Consider the following 17,657-nt stretch of genomic DNA (forward strand, 5'->3'; position numbering starts at 1 on the left):
AACAAATTATTACCGTTAGAAACAAGAGATTAAGTTGAGGAAAATGTTTTTGTGTATTATTGAGTATAATTAAGTTGTCTATTCAAGTTGTATGGAATAATACAATATAAAAAGATATTTATAGGTACTAGGAGAATTATAATAATAAAGACGCAATCTCCTATAATAAATATTCAGATATATTAAATAATACTAATTGATCCTAATTATATTCTAACAATTACAATAAACGGCCCAGCCTACATTCAAATTAACAAGTCTTGTTAGTTTATATAGCTCAGATAATATTGTTTTTCTATATTCATTTAGAGGTTGTGGGTTCGAATCTCACTCTTAATTTTATTAGAAAAAAAAATTTGTTAGTTTATATATTTGTTGATACTATGCCAAAATGACTAAAATTAATATCTAAAGTAGGTTGGTCATTTTTGTTGGTTTAGACTCAATGATATCAGCTAAAAATTATAGAGATGTGGGTTAATTTATTCGACTTATTCGGATATCATTATTTGAGTTCGATTTGATTTGGGAAGCAATAATAATAAAGAGCTCCCATCTTACTACTTTGATTATTATTTTCAATGAAATAATTGAGTCAATGTGGATTAAGTTTTTATCTAGTAAGAGAAAAAACTACTTAATAACTTAAAATAAGATCTCACTAAATGATTCTACTTAAACTCTTGCTTAACCGTTGAAATCCTTTACAAAGTGCCGCCTCCAACCTCCTCACAAAACTCATTTGTTCACAATTCGTTTTAATAAGTACACCTCGTAACAATATTAATTATGCATATATCTATTAAACTGTGATATTTCATTTTATTGTTGGGTTAAGATCTTCTAAAATGAAAAAAAAATAGTAAAATAATAAAGTGAGAATTTAATTACTCTTAAATTAAGACAGTGAAATACATATTTTATAGAAGTTACAAATTTAATAGTAATTAATGTTTTAGTTTATCACTTTATCAACTTTCTTATTTTAAAGAATTTAAATTTCTGTTGTCGTATCACATTCAGTAAACAAAAGAATATATATCTACGATTTATACAACATTATTATTCTGATTAAAAAAAATAATCTAGCTTACAAATTTACTTGAATTTATGAATTAAGTACATGGTATAGTTTAGGATTTTCTACCGTCCTTACAAGGGGGCGCTAAATGGCGGTGGTTTTTTTATGATTAACGGTGGTTTAATCAAAGGTCTGCAATTCACCTGACCGCCCTAGTTATGGGTGTTGGAATTAGATTTGGCGGCGGTTTTAGAAAACTGCTAGTATAATCGCCGCTAAATAAATATTTTGCGACACACGATTAAAAAATCGCTGCTAAATGTGAGTTACAGGATATGCTTCATGTTTACCGGCAACTTTGAAACCGGCCGCTACTCACCCACTGCTACTCTCTGCTTCCGCCGTAGTGCGTCCTTTTTACTATTAGTCAATTAGTGATTAATGATACACGTTATAAAAAATTATACCTCTAATATATTCTGTTACGCAAAATTTCTTTTGGAGTTTGTATGATTATTTTGTATTTTTTTTTTCTGTTAGCCGCCTTATACTGAAAATTTTCTTTTGAGTTAATAAAGATTGAACTCTAAATTTTTAAATTATAAAAATTTTGATATTATATCATCAAATTATTTTTTTAAAAATTTAAACTAATAAAAAAGACACATAAATAATTATATCTCAAATAATATATTTTTTTAATACGTATATATACACGCATACCATTATTTTAAAATTGGAGGAAGTATATAATTTTCGATAGAAAAAGTTGAAGGGCCAGCAATTTTATTAAATTCTGGTCAGCATGTAACCAGCAAAAAAAAAGTGAGCAATTAGATGAAATCTCACACAAATTTCACACCATTAAAACCATTATTAATGACTATTTGATGGTTACAAATCACAAAAGTTGCTGGGCTTCTAGCATTTCTCAATTCGATAATTCCAAGCATATACCTTGAATGACTGTTTTCATTGTGCATTATGATCATTAAACAAACATGATTATGGTCTTTTTCCTTGTGTTAAGGTTAATAATGATATTGTGTAACGTAATAAGAGAAGTAGGAAGTTGAGAAACACACAAAAACATGGGTTTTATAAACGCGCATGCAAGCATGCGGGAGGTAAACATGAATTTTGAAAGAAGCCCCATTGATGAGAAGGAATGATTATGAGTTTTATAATCTCTAAAAATGGCATAGGACAAGAAGTAGACAAACATATATAGGTGTTAATATAAAAAGCTTACACAACAACAGCCAGAAAGGCTTATACATTGGGATTGGAGCTCTAAATTAAAATTAGCATAATATATTGGTTTAATAACCATTAGCTTACTTAAAGGCATGGGCTGCAATCCTGTCAACAAATATTTTATATTGTGACATGAATTAATAATTGCATGAAGCCAAACCCCCATGAAATTCATAAGTGTAAATTGATTATTATAATGTTTTTCATTGCTAACCTCATATAAGTAGTGGAGAAGAATGGGTAATGCGAAGGAGCGTGTGAAATAAAAATGAAATGTTTCCTATGTCTATAACAAGTGTGTCTACTAATTAAGGGCACATGCATCTAATATATATGCTTTTATTATTCAATCCTCAATTACCCATAACTTTTTTTTTTTTACCAAAGATATGAAGACTCGAACCCGTAACCTCTTAGATAAATATGAGAAGATTATGCCATTTGAGCTATTACTCATTGGCTCAATTACCTATAACTTGCCTCTGCTTAAACCAAATTTTGTATATTTCACACAAATATTATACAACAAAACATTGTCAGATATCACACCCATCAATTAATTGTTTTAGCCTCTTTTTTTTTCCCTCTATTTTCCTTCTTTTTATTTTTCTTTTTAAGAGAAAAAAATATGATAAATAGAAAAAGTTTTTTTTTTATTGTAAGGAATTTATGTATTTTTTTTAACAATTAAAAAACTAACTTTGAAGTACTTAATTAAAACTTAATTACAAAAACATTTCTTGAATAATCTATCCTTTAGATGTTTAATGGACCATATATTAATTATTATTTCTGTTATGCAAGAAGTTTGGTTAGTTGGAATTTTATAAATGAATGAGAATACTTAGATTGAAAGAGTGTTATAGTAGGAGATTTTGAAGAGTTTGTGTGGCAAAGGAGCAATATAAAAGCTAGCAAGTGGAAGGAATTGAAGAATGAATGGGAAGCAGTGCGCACATACATAATTGGCACTATTATGAGCACTGAGTGGCCATCACTAACTCATTTTTCTTTGGATAAGCCTCCCAAATTACTCTCTACTCTCTATATCATATCACTCACACCCCCACCCATTTTATCTATCTATATTATAATTTATAACTCTCATCAACCATTATTTACCAAAAATATTTTCTATTATTACTTCCCCAACTTATATTCAACCTCAATAAAGTTTTCTTTTGATATTATTAGTTGCTCTCTCAAAATGATATAAACTTAGGGTTTGTCTAATCAATACGATAAGCATTAATTCAGTGCGAATCTAAATTTTATTATTAGTTAAAAAATTATTATATTTATAAAACAAATATTTAAATTTTTTAACACTTACTTAAAAAATAAGTAAATTGATTACTTGACCAATTCAAATTAAGTTATAATCTCTCGTCCTCATACTTTATTATAAACCTCATTTTAAAAAAATCTAAAAACTATGTTAACTTATTTATTAGAGTAAATATTTAAATTATTTTCGTGATTTTCAGAAACTAGGCTTTTTCATAAGCTTGAGTCTCTAATCTCTTTGGGGGTAAACTAAACAAAGCTTTTGATAAAAAGTTCTTATTTTTTTGATTTATATATATAAGGTTGTGAGAAATTGAGAATGTTAAATAAAAAAAAATGAAAGAGTGGTCCACGCGTGGCAGTCACGTGCCATGGCAGTGTTTGTGAATGGGGCGGTTTATATAAAGCCATGAAAGCAGAGGAAGGAGAGGGCGCACTTGAGCACACAAGAGAAGAGAAGAGAAGAGAAAAGAGTGCTTGCCTCTTGCTCACTCACTGAAGCAACAACAACACACACATATATAGAACTCAATAACTTGATGATGATGACATCATGATTCTGATGATTCTTTCCATGTCACACATTGGATGAGCGATAGGTTCAGCAAAAAACAATCCTTAAAATCTTTTAGCTTCAGCAGCGTTACGTTGTTATTGTGAGTTGAAGAGAGAATGGAGAATAATGGTGAGAAGAGGGTGTCAAAGTTCAAGAGGGTTTGTGTTTTCTGTGGTAGTAGCCCTGGCAAGAAGAGTACCTACCAAGATGCTGCCATTCAACTTGGCAATGAATTGGTAAATCTGAATCACCCCTTTTCACCTCATAAACTGCTACATTTACCTTAATCTTCTCTTCAATAAAAAACACCCCCTTTTTCTTTTCTGGGGTTCTAAAAAGCTTGCTTTTTTATTCACTTTGGGTTTTTGAGCTGTGTTCATCATTCATTGTTACCTGACAAGATCATTGCTTCTTAGCTAAGCACTTTTACGAATTTACAAAGTTCCCTGTGCTGATTGAGCTTCTTTCTCTTTTCTAGATTTCAAACAGTATAAACTGTTCTCATGCTAATATATTCTTCCAAACGAGCTAGTCGTCATCATTTTAGTACTTTTCTTTTTTTGGTTTTAGTATCATGGCCACTCTTATCATTTGCTTATTATTTGTGTTAAATGTCTCTCAAGGTTTCAAGGAACATTGATCTGGTTTATGGAGGTGGAAGCATTGGTCTAATGGGTTTGGTTTCACAAGCTGTTCATGATGGTGGAAGGCATGTTATTGGGTATGTATGAGTATGACACTATGACACTCTTTTTGAGTTTTGTTTCAATTCACTGTTTCTATGATTATTTTCTCCTTTCTCTTTCTCTTTTTTCCCCCAAAAGATGTGGGGTAAAAAGGGTAGAAGGATCAGAGTCAATGATTCATCTAACTATGTTTGATTGTTTGTTGGTTGGTCTCTACTTCTTTTACACTGTTTGTGATGTTACTATTTCTTTGCAGAGTTATTCCCAAGACGCTCATGCCTCGAGAGGTATGTCTGCTTCTGCTTCTGCTTCAGCTTCAGCAGTAGAAAAAGCTTCTACTCTTTTTGCTTCTCATAATAAAATATGCCTACTTGTTCTTCCATTTTTATTTTTTTTTAGTTTTATATGTTTCTCTACAACAAGGAGAGAGTAGAACTCAGATTTTGTTCCTTTTTTATTCTTTCTATGTCTTATTCATCTGTGTACCCTCTACTTATGCTTTTCTTGCTTATGTATCTTCATTTTTCAGTTAAAAGCCTACTCAGTTCCTCTGTGTTCAAAATAAGCTTCTTGACAATTTCAAAACTTGGCCCTTTGTTCAATTTCTTGCAATTTCTTTTGTTTTTTCTTCATTGGCTTTTACTATACTGAAACTTTACATGAGGAATGTACTGTAGTATATTAAAACTAATTACTTTATTTTTGTTTTCAACCTCTTTGGCTGCACATTACATTCCTGACGTCAACATTTCTAGATTAGATGCATCATGCATTGGATTACCTATCCTCCAAATGAGTAAAATATTATTTGAACATAGATATAGTACTTTGTGCCAACATATAGTCATTGGTTAGAATTTAAACTCAGATTAAATTCCATACTCTATCCAATAATAATGACAAGTATATGGCTTGAAATACAATAATGACCATGTTTAAGAAACATTTTTCTTTCTCAAAAACCTCATAACTACTAAACTATTCAGCTCTTCTTTCTTGTTATTTTCTGTTGTCTCAACTGTGCAAAATGGTACACTCTGCAGCTAACTGGTGAAACAGTGGGAGAAGTAAAGGCAGTAGCAGATATGCATCAAAGGAAAGCAGAGATGGCTAAGCATTCAGATGCTTTCATTGCCTTACCAGGTTAGCCTTAAAAAGAAACTCATTTGGTTTCATTAAAATAGAACTATATAAGGTATATGAAGAAAAAATAAAACATAAAAAAATAGAAACATCATGGTGCTTGTAGTTTTCTACTTTTATCATGTAAGCACTGACCGTATCTCAGTGTATGCAACTTTCAAGACTAAGTCTCCCAATTGGTGTCTGTCTATCGCCCTTTTTATATTCAGCATTTAACAAGACCGGTTATGCTTTTTTTTTTTTTTTTTGTCTTAACATTATTAAAAATTAAAAAGCTTATCACGCCTAATCATGAATGTTGTTGACAAGTTAATTAACTATATTAATATTGATATTATGTACTTGTTTATGATTTTGGAGCCATATATAAGTAATGGATGTGGACTAGTCCTTCCTTCACTTGTTAAGACATTTTTTTTTCCTTATTTTGGGTCTGACTTATTCATGAGTCATTTTGAAGAAACCAGAAGTAGACAAGGTTTTTCATGATTTAAAAAAGCGGATCGAATAAATAAAAACTTTTTTGTGCCAGTTATGTATATTCAATTCAATTTGACCCTGCTGCCAAAAAAACAATTTCTCTGTGACTTTATTTTTTTTTCACATATTCCAATGCTATGACTGTGATGATTGATTAGGGTGCCACTCTTTTCAACCATCTTTGGCCAAAAACAAAGAACTTGAGCTGCTATGAGTTTATCTGTGGTTCTGGTTGAATACCAATTTTACCTTTCACTTCAAACCATGACGTGATTGTACAAAAGCCTTACCCTTTTTCAAATGAAGAACTTTGACATGATAAGGTTTCTAATTAGCACCTGTACCTGAAATTGGAATGATGCTTTATCCTTTTCTAAGACCTTTTTGTTTTTTTCTTTCTAGTAGTTATCAATCTTAGTATTTGAGTGCTGCACTTTTGTGACAGAGTAGAGAGGAGGCACGCAAAGATAAAGCTCTTAATCACTCTATTGCTTAGATGACAAAAATATGGGAATAAATTTTTTTTTTGGGTACTTATTTTGATTTGCACATTAATTCGACACATACTTTTTCACTTTTTAGATAGAATGTGAACTTATTCAATGTGGATTTTATACTTAATCCAAAAGTGGATGAGTTTATGTTCATTGTTACACAATATACAGAGTAAAAATGTATCAAAGCTTGATCTTAATGGTAGGCAAAATGGCTTGTCAAGCTACGAACCGAATCCATAATGGCATGCATTGCACTTTATAAGGAAAAATGGATTTTTGGCTTAAACATTTGATGAGTAAAATTAGTGTTATACATTAAAATCTTTGTTGGATTTAAGTTAGTATTTACTTTCTTAGTGAATTCACTCTTTATGTAGAACAGTTAATACTAAAGTGAATTCCAATTTCTCTTTTTAAGTTGTTGAAAAGCTCATGGAAGTTACATGCAGGTGGTTATGGGACTCTAGAGGAACTTCTTGAAGTCATAACATGGGCTCAACTTGGGATTCATGACAAACCAGTAATAATACTTCACTTTTCCCATTTAATTGGAAACTCTATTACTATAAATTACTATAAGCTCAAGTTTACAAAGTTGCCTAACTAGATTTGATACTTTTCAACCTGTAGGTGGGGTTAGTAAATGTTGATGGATACTTTAATTCCTTGTTGTCATTCATTGACAAAGCTGTGGAAGAAGGGTTTATTAGTCCAAATGCTCGCCATATAATTGTATCAGCACCAACAGCAAAAGAGCTTGTCAAGAAATTGGAGGTGATTTCTCATAGCAACACATATAACTAATTAACTATATTACTGCTACCATGTTTTATCTATAACCTCATTTCGTTGCAAGTTGATAGATTTAGTATATTTAAACCTTAAAAGTGTGACATTTATTACTGTGGTAGAGAGAATGTATTTAATTAGGCAGAAGATGAAATAATATTCTTTGTTTCACAGGAGTATGTTCCCTGTCATGAAGGTGTTGCTTCCAAGTTAAGCTGGCAGATGGAACAGCAACTTGCTTATCCTCAGGAGTATGACATGTCAAGGTAGCTGCAATTTCTTAATCTGCACGGAAGATATGAGACTAGGAATAGAATTTTGGAGGTGGAAGAAGCTATAGTGTTATATCAGTATTCTAGCCTCTTTTTTATTTGGTGGTGAACTTCTTTTGTAAAGTACTTGTGATTGACCTGAAAAATGTGAAAGTACTTTGTTCTCCCTTCATGTGAAACTATGATTTCCTCTCAATTTGTAACTTGTAAGTACCTTTTTAGTTATTAGTATTACTCCATGTTAACTAATTTTACCTTTCAACCACTCTTCAGCGTACCTTTGACAGTATATTTTCTATTCAAGTAATTTTTGTTTGACTTGGCAAAGTTTCAACTTCAACCACACAAAAACACTTCATTAAATTTGTAAACAAAGATCTTCTATTTGGAAAGAAGAGAGACAAACAGAGGACACAATGCATGGCTTGGGAAGAGGTGGGGGAAGGTGTTCATGCAGAATATAGTCCAACTTGAACAGGATCAAGTGTTAATAATTTTAGAATGGGACAGATAGTGCAACAATCATGTTCATTGCTTGTCTTGAAGTAACTGCTTTCAAATTTCAACGGTTGTGATTCAGACCAATACTTGAGTGGGAGTACAATTTAGATATTTTTTACATGAATACAAATTTGCTATTTTATATTTACATAAATGATTGACAGTAAGAAGAGTCGCTCAAAATTTACTGTATTAATTTAGCACCACATCTTTTTTTGTGAATCTTAAACATTTCTGAATGCGATTTTACTTTATATTCTAATAAGTTGTTTGATTAACTTGGAATATGTTGTTTAAGATGATGGAAAATTTGATAGAATCATATGTTAATGTGAGGCATATAGAAAAGCATATGATTGATAAATGTGATTCTGTATTCTCACAATAAAATTTAGTTGCATTAATTTTTATTTAGAATGCACTTATTTACTTTCGAATCTTGCCAAGTTCAATTAAGATGATAAAGTATAATGTGTTAAATTTATATTTATAGAAATGAAATTTCTTCCCTCAGCCTAATTAGGCAAAGAAACTTCAATTTATCAACTTTGCATACCAATAAATGTTCAAGATAGCATGACACTCTTTTTAATAGCTTTTACTATTACTTGTGAACTCTGATATAAAAAAATAGATGGTTTAATTAATATACATAAAAGATTTATTAATAAGAAAAAGTTTGTAGGCCCTATACATCCTATCAAACATGACATTGCCATGTGTTAAGCAAAGGCCACATGGGATCCAAACTAGAAATGAAGTGATCATGTGCCACATGCGTGTAAGGACATATTATCATAGCATTCCCAATCCATTGATGTTGTTGGTCCCCGGTATCTTCTTTCAAATTGCCAGTTGTTGAAACAACTTCTTTGTACATTTTTGGGGTCTCTAATTCGATAAAAAGCTCGAGTAGTTTGTATTGGTAATCATGCTTTGATTTGAAGCCATGCTCAACTGAAACATGGCATGCCAAGGAGGAACACAAATTTGAAGCATCAAGGTCCTATATATACAACACTCTAGAGATGTTGATGGCGATGGATACAACTGTTCTGTGTTCTGCAAGAGAACTTATCAAATGTTTTAACAGAAACTAAGCTAGTTGTTGCATTGAAACTTATCAAATACTGCATTAAAAATGTATAATGTTGCATTAGTAGTATATTTCACGGCTTAAACTTGTGACCTTTAAGATCACATAAAGACAGCTCAAGTATTATTCTAAGACTGGGAATAGAGGTAAGTATAAATACGACAATTTAACATGAATTAAGGGTATACACAACATAGAGTAGGTTAGTTGAAAGTTGTTGTTTTGTGGTACAAAGTTTTTGCTTGAAATTAAAAGAATCTAGTAACGGCAAAGGGACTAAAGGATAAAAGGATGATTGTGTGATATGCAGTGATAGTTTGGGCAAACATCCACATCTTGGACCGCTAGCATGTAGAGTAGCTATCAACCACTATTTCATTGTTAGGTAAACATTGGTTTGCATATTCTGCCTCACATTTGTTTTCTTAAGTTAAAAGGACTTGCATTATGTATCCTAGTGTGTCAAATTATATTCCCTTTTCTACGGTTTCTGATCAATAAGGAAGATCTTCATGTATTAAACAGCAATCTTATCTTCATGCTTCACCATATACAGCATTTTGGTATATGCAAAAATGCAATAGTCCAATTATGTAACAGAGCATAGTGCTGTTCCTTCTTTTGTACTTTGGTTTTATCCTTTTCTGTAAACAGAACATTGGCCCTCTTTCTTTTTTCCTTTTTTTTCTTCCAATGAGATTGTCACATGGTGCTTCGTGCTTCTTGCTTTGGTTGTTGGAGGGAGTGGGGATCAATATACTATCATATTATATAATAAAGAAAATAATTAATTAATTGATTGATGCATTTACTCGACTTATTATAAAGAAAACTCTGCATTTATAAGGATTCAAAAAGTGAATGTCCTTAGCAACCAAAACAACATAAGCCATTCCTTTTAAGGTACTATGAAAAGCTCAAACTTTCCAAGTTCCAACTCCTCGTATAGTGATTGGTTTTCGACATTAATAATTAAAAATAAAAGATTGTATCACTAAATGTACATGATTGTATTAGATGAACTTTATTCATTGATATAATACAATGAATAAAGTTTTTACATGATTAAAAATAGCTAATGTAGATACACTTAGTGCAAGTGACAGTTGGTTGGTATAACTAACTCAGCTTTATCCAGTAACTAACTAACTAACTTGTCAATTAAGCAACTCAAATTCCCAACCGTCATTTGGAGTTTGTTGAGTTGGAAGGGCCACAAATATATATCCAACAAGTTGCAGAAAGTGTGGAATGATATTTAACATTATGAAAGTTATGCCCATGTCTTGTATGGTAAAATACGAAACTTTCCCAGTTCCTACTCGGCCTAAAGAAAGTTGAAGAATGAAGACTCACAAATAAGGGACAAGTAAACCAATACAATATCACTTTTTGGTGTAAAAAATTAAAACCCACTTTGAAGCCCAATAGGGTTTTTTTTTTATGATAGGAATATGAGTTTGGTTAAGAAAAAAGGCAAGGCCAATTTTTTTCATAAAAAAAAAACAGAAGTTCCGAGAAAAGGAAACATCTCATAAAGAACAAGATGACAAGTTTAACTACATCATGTACTTAAGATATTAAAAGTTAAATTTGAATTTTTAAAAATTTTAATCTCCTATCATTTAAATGTGGCTATTAGCCGATGAGCCTTAGCTCACATGGCATATCCCCCGTCCTCACCTCAAAGATCGCAGGTTCAAACCCTACCGGTTGCAATCAAGGAGAAAATATGGTAAGTGTGTGAGGAATGTGTGGGTGTGTGAGTGTACCTAGGATTGAGGGTTGTCCAATCTACTGACCAAAAAAAAAAAATGTGGCTATTAGATCACTTTAATGAATAGTAATGCACTTAGTGTTGTCCAAGAAAACATGATCTTCATTTAACAAAGCTATGATTTTCAGTGAACCATGTCAACAATTTTAAAGGAGTTATTTATTTATTTCAAGTCTTGGATTCACATGTCCATTACTCGGAAATATAAATCACGACTAAGTTGTTTTTATTCAAGCAAGTCTTTTTCAATTTTCTACCACTCAAAGTGCAATCAACGAAGAAGTCTGCAACATTAGTGTATATTTTCTCTTGCGCACACTTGATAGTTGATTTTACTATAATAATCATAGTCATGATATACTACATAAATTGTACAATTCTTCCAAGGAAAACACGAATTGTGGAAAAAGAAAAGGGCCATATTAGCAGGAATCCCTGATTTTATTTATAACTTTTGCTAGAAATAAATTCATAACCTCCACCAGTTTTCGGTGTCAAAATTTCATTGATCAAAGACCATAGACAAACATAAACCAAGCCTAAGACAATAATCAAGAAAGGGTATCGATTTGATTCGCAAGTGTGTTTAACACTACACGTATATCCTCACTTTGAGAATGGTCATTATCTCCAACTAAAAATTCATGGCTTTTACCATCCACTCTTATAATGCTAGAACCTGGAACCTTGTTTATTCCTTTCCTTTTCATCTGTCTCCTCAAGCTTCTCACCTCAGTCCATTTCTTGCTTGCTGCATATAGATTCGATAGAAGAACGTATATACCACTATCTTGGTATTCAAAATTTTGAAGTGATTTTAACATCTCTTGGGAGAATCCAACATTTTCATATGTACTGCAGGCACTTAAGAGAGCTCCTAGGATCTGCACATCGGGCGGCATTGGCATTGTCTTTATCAACTCCATAGCTTCCCCCACCAACCCAGCCCTGCAGAACAAATCAACCATGCATCCATAGTGTTCTAACCACGGTGAAATATTGTAACTTGGACTCGTCATCTGATTGAAAAGCTGACGACCTTCATCGACCAGGCCGGAATGGCAGCATGCTGTGAAAATGGCCAAAAACGTCACCTCATTAGGCCTGGTCCCAGATTCAATCAACTCTTCAAATTGTTTCAATGCTTCTTGTCCATGTCCATTTATTGCTAGGCCACCTATAAAGGCGTTCCAAGTTCTGATATTCTTAGAAGGCATATCATTGAAGACATGCTGTGCCATCTCTATGCAACCACATTTTGCATACATGTCAACCAATGCTGTTCCTATATGAACATCTTGTTTGATGCAGCTGCAATCAATGTATTCATGGACCCATCTACCATATTCAAGAAGCCCAAGACTTGCGGAAGCAGAAAGAACACTGGTCAGTATAACCCCATCAGGCTCAAAACCTGATGCCTGCATTTCATAGAACAGGTTAAGTGACTCATTTGGAAATTGACATCGCACCAATCCACCTATCATACTAGTCCAAGAAATAATGTCCTTCTCAGGCATCTCATCAAACACTTGCCTTGCATCAGCAACAGACTCACACTTCATATACATATCCATCAACGCATTGTCTACCACCAATTCCTTCCCATATGGACATTTAACTACCAACCCATGAACCCCTTTCCCTAAATTTAAACAACCCAGTTTTCCACAAGCCCCAAGAATGCTAACAATAGTTGCCAAATTAGGCTCCACATCCATTCTCAAAAACAATGCAATGGCATCATCAAACAACCCAGCCTTCACAGACCCAGATATCAAACCAGTCCAAGACACCACATCTCTAATAGGCATCTCATCAAACACCTTGCAAGCACTAGCATTGTCCCCACAAATGATGTACACATGCACAAGACTGTTCTGCACATACATGTCACACCACAAACCGTTCCTAACTACCACTGCATGCAACTGCCTAAGCTCGAAAATCCCAGAGAATCGAGCACATGATTTCAAGACAGCTGGGACAGTGAACACATCAGGAACAAATCCATTTTTGAAAACCCATCTATAGACAAGAATTGCAGCCCTGGGTGAGTGGGAAGAAGCATAGCTGGAAATGAACAAGTTGCAAGGGAAGGAGCTCAAGCTCCAATCCATTTGCTTCAAGTAATTGCTGGTGTAATGAACATTGATGACATGTTTACCAAAAAGATTTGCAACTTTGGCGACAACCAAGTCATTGGAAACAAGGGCAGAGGTCAATAATTGTGCATGAATTTTCTTGAAGGATCTCAAGTCCTTACATTTATCAATGAATTCCAACAGAACCCATTTCAGAGATTGCGTAGCCTTGTTCATGCCAATCAAGAATGCTCAATGCTCAAACATGATTAATCATTTGTTGCCATAACCAATGAATTATGTAATGACTAATATTAATGTTTTTTTGTCAACTTTGCATTCTGAAAAGTTAAAAAGCAATAAAAACAAAAGAAAAACACGTTTTTGGTGAATTCCTCGTCTCCTTGTTGCTATTTAAAATGGCCAAATGGGCCTTAGTTGGCGGACCTATGAAAAAGTTACCTGGCACTGCTTCTTCTTCTAGTGATGGTGTTGTGAACCATCCTCATTAGGCCATGTTGTGGTGAAGCTCCCGCCGCCTAGTTGTTCTTCTAATGGCTATGCTAACTCTTGTTCTACTTTGGCTCCTAGTTTGAGCTCTGGAACCACTGTTAACCAGTCCTAGTTTGGGGAAAGGGAAAAACTAAAATTAGAACAGTTTAATTCATAATTCAATTAAAATAAACAAGTTTAACAGGGGTTAATTTCAATTAAAATTTCAATTACTACTTTACTAGGGTATTTGCAATGTGGTTTGGTTCGGTTTTGATAGAAAAATATCTGACCCAGTCGTACAGAATTTAATTGGATTGATTTGATTCGGCTATTTTTGTCTGATCCCAATCAAACCAAACAGAATTTAATTTGATCGGTTTGGTTCGATTTTTCCAATTTTACCCGTCCTAGTCATATCTGGTGTATTAAAAACCTTGCCTATGCCATTTCAGCCAATAAATATATGCAATAAAATACCAACACATGAGAAGTAACAAGTTCAATTTCACAAAGTCACAAACTGCAGTCATAAAACACAATAACTAACATAATTGAAAGTTCAACATATCAAAATATAGGTGTTGATTTAAACACAACAGGTTCAGCCACAACAAAGCAAAAACAAAAGTAAATCAAATTACTTTGCTGTTTCTCCAGCTTGTTTGAACTACACAAATAAGTAAATCAAATTACTCTTATATTGTATTGTTGTCCATACTTAAACAAGCCAGAATAAGAACTTAAATGAACTAATCATATAACAACAAAGCGTCGCACCTGCTCTGATTTTCAATCTTGTTCCTCCCACTGCAAATAATGTCAAAACCACCCTGCAAACAGATATTGCCACTGTCAGATCTCAAAAATTTGCCATCATTGATTTAAGAGAGAACCACGGGTCCTACACACCAAAGCATTAAATATCTATTAATTAGAAATTCAGGACGCTACCAGTACTACACGGCCTCAGAATTCAGAAATCATATTTATATAAAGCATTTCCAGAATCCAGCTTAACTTGGACATTGTTCAATTTCAGTTCCAAAAGAGTGAAAATAAAAACTATAAGTATGGAAATGTACCTGATTTCTATATGGATAAATATAGTTCGATTTCAGTTCAACGTATTTGCTTCTAATTTTATCATGTTATAATTTATCACATTTCAGCTTTTGAAACTCGAGGTATCTTTTTTACATAACAAATTTTAGAGCTTGCTGAGTTGTCGTAAAGATTTTCTGATACAGAAAACAAATATATTACAACCAAATAATTTACTTGAGATTCAGAGCATAGTTATCATACCAAATCAGTAATCGAACTGAGCATGTGACTGAATAATCAGGTCACTGATTCTACTCGTGAATTACAGGTTGAACGGGTGGATTAGAGGTTGAACCGGTTGACCTGTGCATAACTAAATAAAAATAGGGTAAAGCATATTTTTTGTCCCTAAAGTTTTCGAAAAGTTTCAAAAATACCTTAAGTTTTAATTTATTTCAATTTTATACTCGATGTTTTAAATATGCTTTAATTATATCCTTTTGTTAATTTTTTGATAGTCAATTTTTTGTTTCCACAATTTTACCCCCTAATCCTAACAGTGTTTGGCACACTGCCTAATCCATTCCAATGCCTCCACCTTTCTTCCCAATCTCATTCCATTCCAACACCTCCACTTTTCTTCCCAATCATTGCTCATCCTCTCATCCATCTCTCTCGCTGCAACCACCGGCGCCACCACCAACCACCACCACCAATCTCTATCTCCGTCTCCCACTCTCTTTTCTCTCATGCCAACTCTCATTCTCCCTTGCTTCTCATTGTCTCACCAACCACCGTGCACAGCCAATGCCACTCATCCCTTCTTCTTTTCATTGTGCCGCCGCACTTGCCAGGTTACAATTATTAGATGACACTATTGTGATGGTTTCAAGTCCAATTATTCTTGGCTTTATGCTTTGATTATTTTCAATTTTCAAATATATGAATATCTAAAAAGTAATTAAGCAATGACATAGAAAATGTTTCAGATAAAGAAGGTCAAGACGTGTTCATCAAATTTATCTGTATTCTACAAGGCAATAGTTCAAAAAATTCAGTAATAAAATGATCCCTAATTCAGCATAAACCTTTATTTTAGACAATAAGGCATTGACTATATATTCATATTGCTAAACAGCCACGTATGTTAAGTTGTTAACTATTTCAGTATCCCAAGTGTGGGCAAATTTCATCAATTCACACATTTGGCTCAATTGTAGAATGAAGTGCCAAAGCTACAGCAATAGCAACGAGTTGAAAACACCAAAATTGAATATAAAAGAGTGATATTGACAAATTAATAGCAAAACCATTTGGGCAATTAAACCCTAATTGTAGATCTGATAAAGAAATTAAACCTCGTCGTTTCCATTGGGCTGTTTCTGAAATCAGTTAATGTTCAAGATCTGGACATGGGCAGAGGGAGAATGGGAGTTGAGGCTGTCGGAGAGGGAAGCCATAGCGCACATAACGGCGGACCTCGAGGCACGGTGAAACGCGGACGGTGGAGCTCTGGGCGTGGTGAATCGCGAGCGGCGGAGCTCCAGGCGCAGTTAATCATGGACGGTGGAGCATGAGCTTGAGGCGCCGTGAATGGTGGATGCTGTGTGAGACTTGAGTGTGTGGAACTGGGAGAAGAGAAACGTGATGAGTGATCGGTAGTCGGACCCTGTCTTTTGCTGCTTTATGATCATGAAAATGGAGATGGATGAGTGGTGAGGGAGATGGATGAATGATGTTGGAGACGAAGATGGAGATTGGTGGTGGTGGTGGTTGGTGATGGTGCCGGCGGTTGCAACGAGAGAGATGGAGAGAGGATCGGTGATGGTTGGGAAGAAAAGTGGAGGCGTTGAATTGGGTTAGGGAGTGTGCCAACCGCCAAACACGGTTAGCATTAGGGGATAAAATTAAAAATAAAAAGTTAACTATTGATTGATTATCAAAAAATTAACAAAAAAAATATATAATTAAAATATATTTAAAATGTCAATAGTAAAATTAAAATAAATTAAAATTTAATAATATTTTTAAATTTTTTTAAAAATTTTAACGATAAAAAATATATTTATCCTATTATAAAAGAGTAAGAGCAACCGCCAACATCGTTACAATTACAGTTACAGCGAAATGGCAAATTAATTAGTTTATCTAAAATTCAAAACTTCAATCAATTTTATAATTACAATTACAGCAAGAACATTACAACTACACCTAAAAAAACTTTATAATTACAATAGCAGTAAAATGGAAAATTAATTAGCTTATAAAAAATTCAAACCCTAAATCAACTTTATTATTAAAATCATAGGAAACTGGCAAATTAGGTAATTGGATGAAGAAGGCAAGAAGCTGTGAACTAGTGAAAATTGGAAAAGAGGGAACCGGGGGAAGACAGGGACTCACCATCACGAACCACAGGGAGGCCAGGAAGAGACGACAACGACGCACGAACCTGGGCGAGTTGCTGGCTGCTTCTGCTTGACTGAGCTAGAGTCAGAGACTGGACTCTGGATTGAGAAAGGAAACACTTTTTGGCGTCACAAATTAAAACCCATTAGGAACTCAAGTGTTGTAGCGGGTTATGGTTTGTTAAGAAAAAGGCAATGCCAAGTTTAACTACATCATGCACTTAGGATATTTAAAAGTTGAATTTAAATCTTTAAAAATTTTAA

General features: G+C 33.4%; 2 protein-coding genes across 7 annotated transcripts; one reads left to right on the plus strand and one right to left on the minus strand.

The window, feature by feature from the left end:
* Nucleotides 1–3,992: 3,992 nt before the first annotated feature.
* On the plus strand, nt 3,993–8,253 carry LOG3 (lysine decarboxylase family protein). Its single transcript, XM_016329384.3, has 7 exons — nt 3,993–4,357; nt 4,745–4,842; nt 5,064–5,094; nt 5,851–5,950; nt 7,377–7,447; nt 7,558–7,701; nt 7,891–8,253. The coding sequence occupies exons 1-7, from the start codon at nt 4,238–4,240 to the stop codon at nt 7,984–7,986; spliced, it is 660 nt and encodes a 219-aa protein (XP_016184870.1). The 5' UTR covers nt 3,993–4,237; the 3' UTR covers nt 7,987–8,253.
* Nucleotides 8,254–11,784: 3,531 nt separating this feature from the next.
* Nucleotides 11,785–17,601, minus strand: LOC107626492 (Pentatricopeptide repeat (PPR-like) superfamily protein). 6 transcript variants are annotated; one of them, XM_088504372.1, is made up of 5 exons: nt 16,344–16,871; nt 15,247–15,358; nt 14,719–14,771; nt 13,909–14,067; nt 11,785–13,787 (listed from the first exon to the last, which is right to left on the minus strand). In XM_088504372.1, the coding sequence occupies exon 5, from the start codon at nt 13,681–13,683 to the stop codon at nt 11,914–11,916; it is 1,770 nt and encodes a 589-aa protein (XP_088360498.1). In that variant the 5' UTR covers nt 13,684–13,787; nt 13,909–14,067; nt 14,719–14,771; nt 15,247–15,358; nt 16,344–16,871; the 3' UTR covers nt 11,785–11,913. The 6 variants fall into 6 exon arrangements, with proteins under 6 accessions (XP_088360498.1, XP_088360495.1, XP_088360497.1 ...); XM_088504369.1 differs by lacking the exon at nt 16,344–16,871 and adding an exon at nt 17,389–17,601 and having other exon boundaries at nt 11,785–14,067; XM_088504371.1 differs by lacking the exon at nt 15,247–15,358.
* Between the last annotated feature and the right edge of the window lie 56 nt (nt 17,602–17,657).

Source organism: Arachis ipaensis, chromosome B2 (assembly GCF_059453495.1).
Source record: "Arachis ipaensis isolate K30076 ecotype BB chromosome B2, ASM5945349v1, whole genome shotgun sequence".
Lineage (NCBI taxonomy): Eukaryota > Viridiplantae > Streptophyta > Magnoliopsida > Fabales > Fabaceae > Arachis > Arachis ipaensis.

Bases quoted from the DNA above. Each gene is read 5' to 3' on its own strand.
- LOG3 (XM_016329384.3), top strand. From the start codon at position 4,238: ATGGAGAATAATGGTGAGAAGAGGGTGTCAAAGTTCAAGAGGGTTTGT. The intron at 7,448-7,557 runs GTAATAATACTT...TTCAACCTGTAG, and splicing joins TTGGGATTCATGACAAACCA to GTGGGGTTAGTAAATGTTGA. The intron at 7,702-7,890 runs GTGATTTCTCAT...TTTGTTTCACAG, and splicing joins AGCTTGTCAAGAAATTGGAG to GAGTATGTTCCCTGTCATGA.
- LOC107626492 (XM_088504370.1), bottom strand. From the start codon at position 13,683: ATGAACAAGGCTACGCAATCTCTGAAATGGGTTCTGTTGGAATTCATT.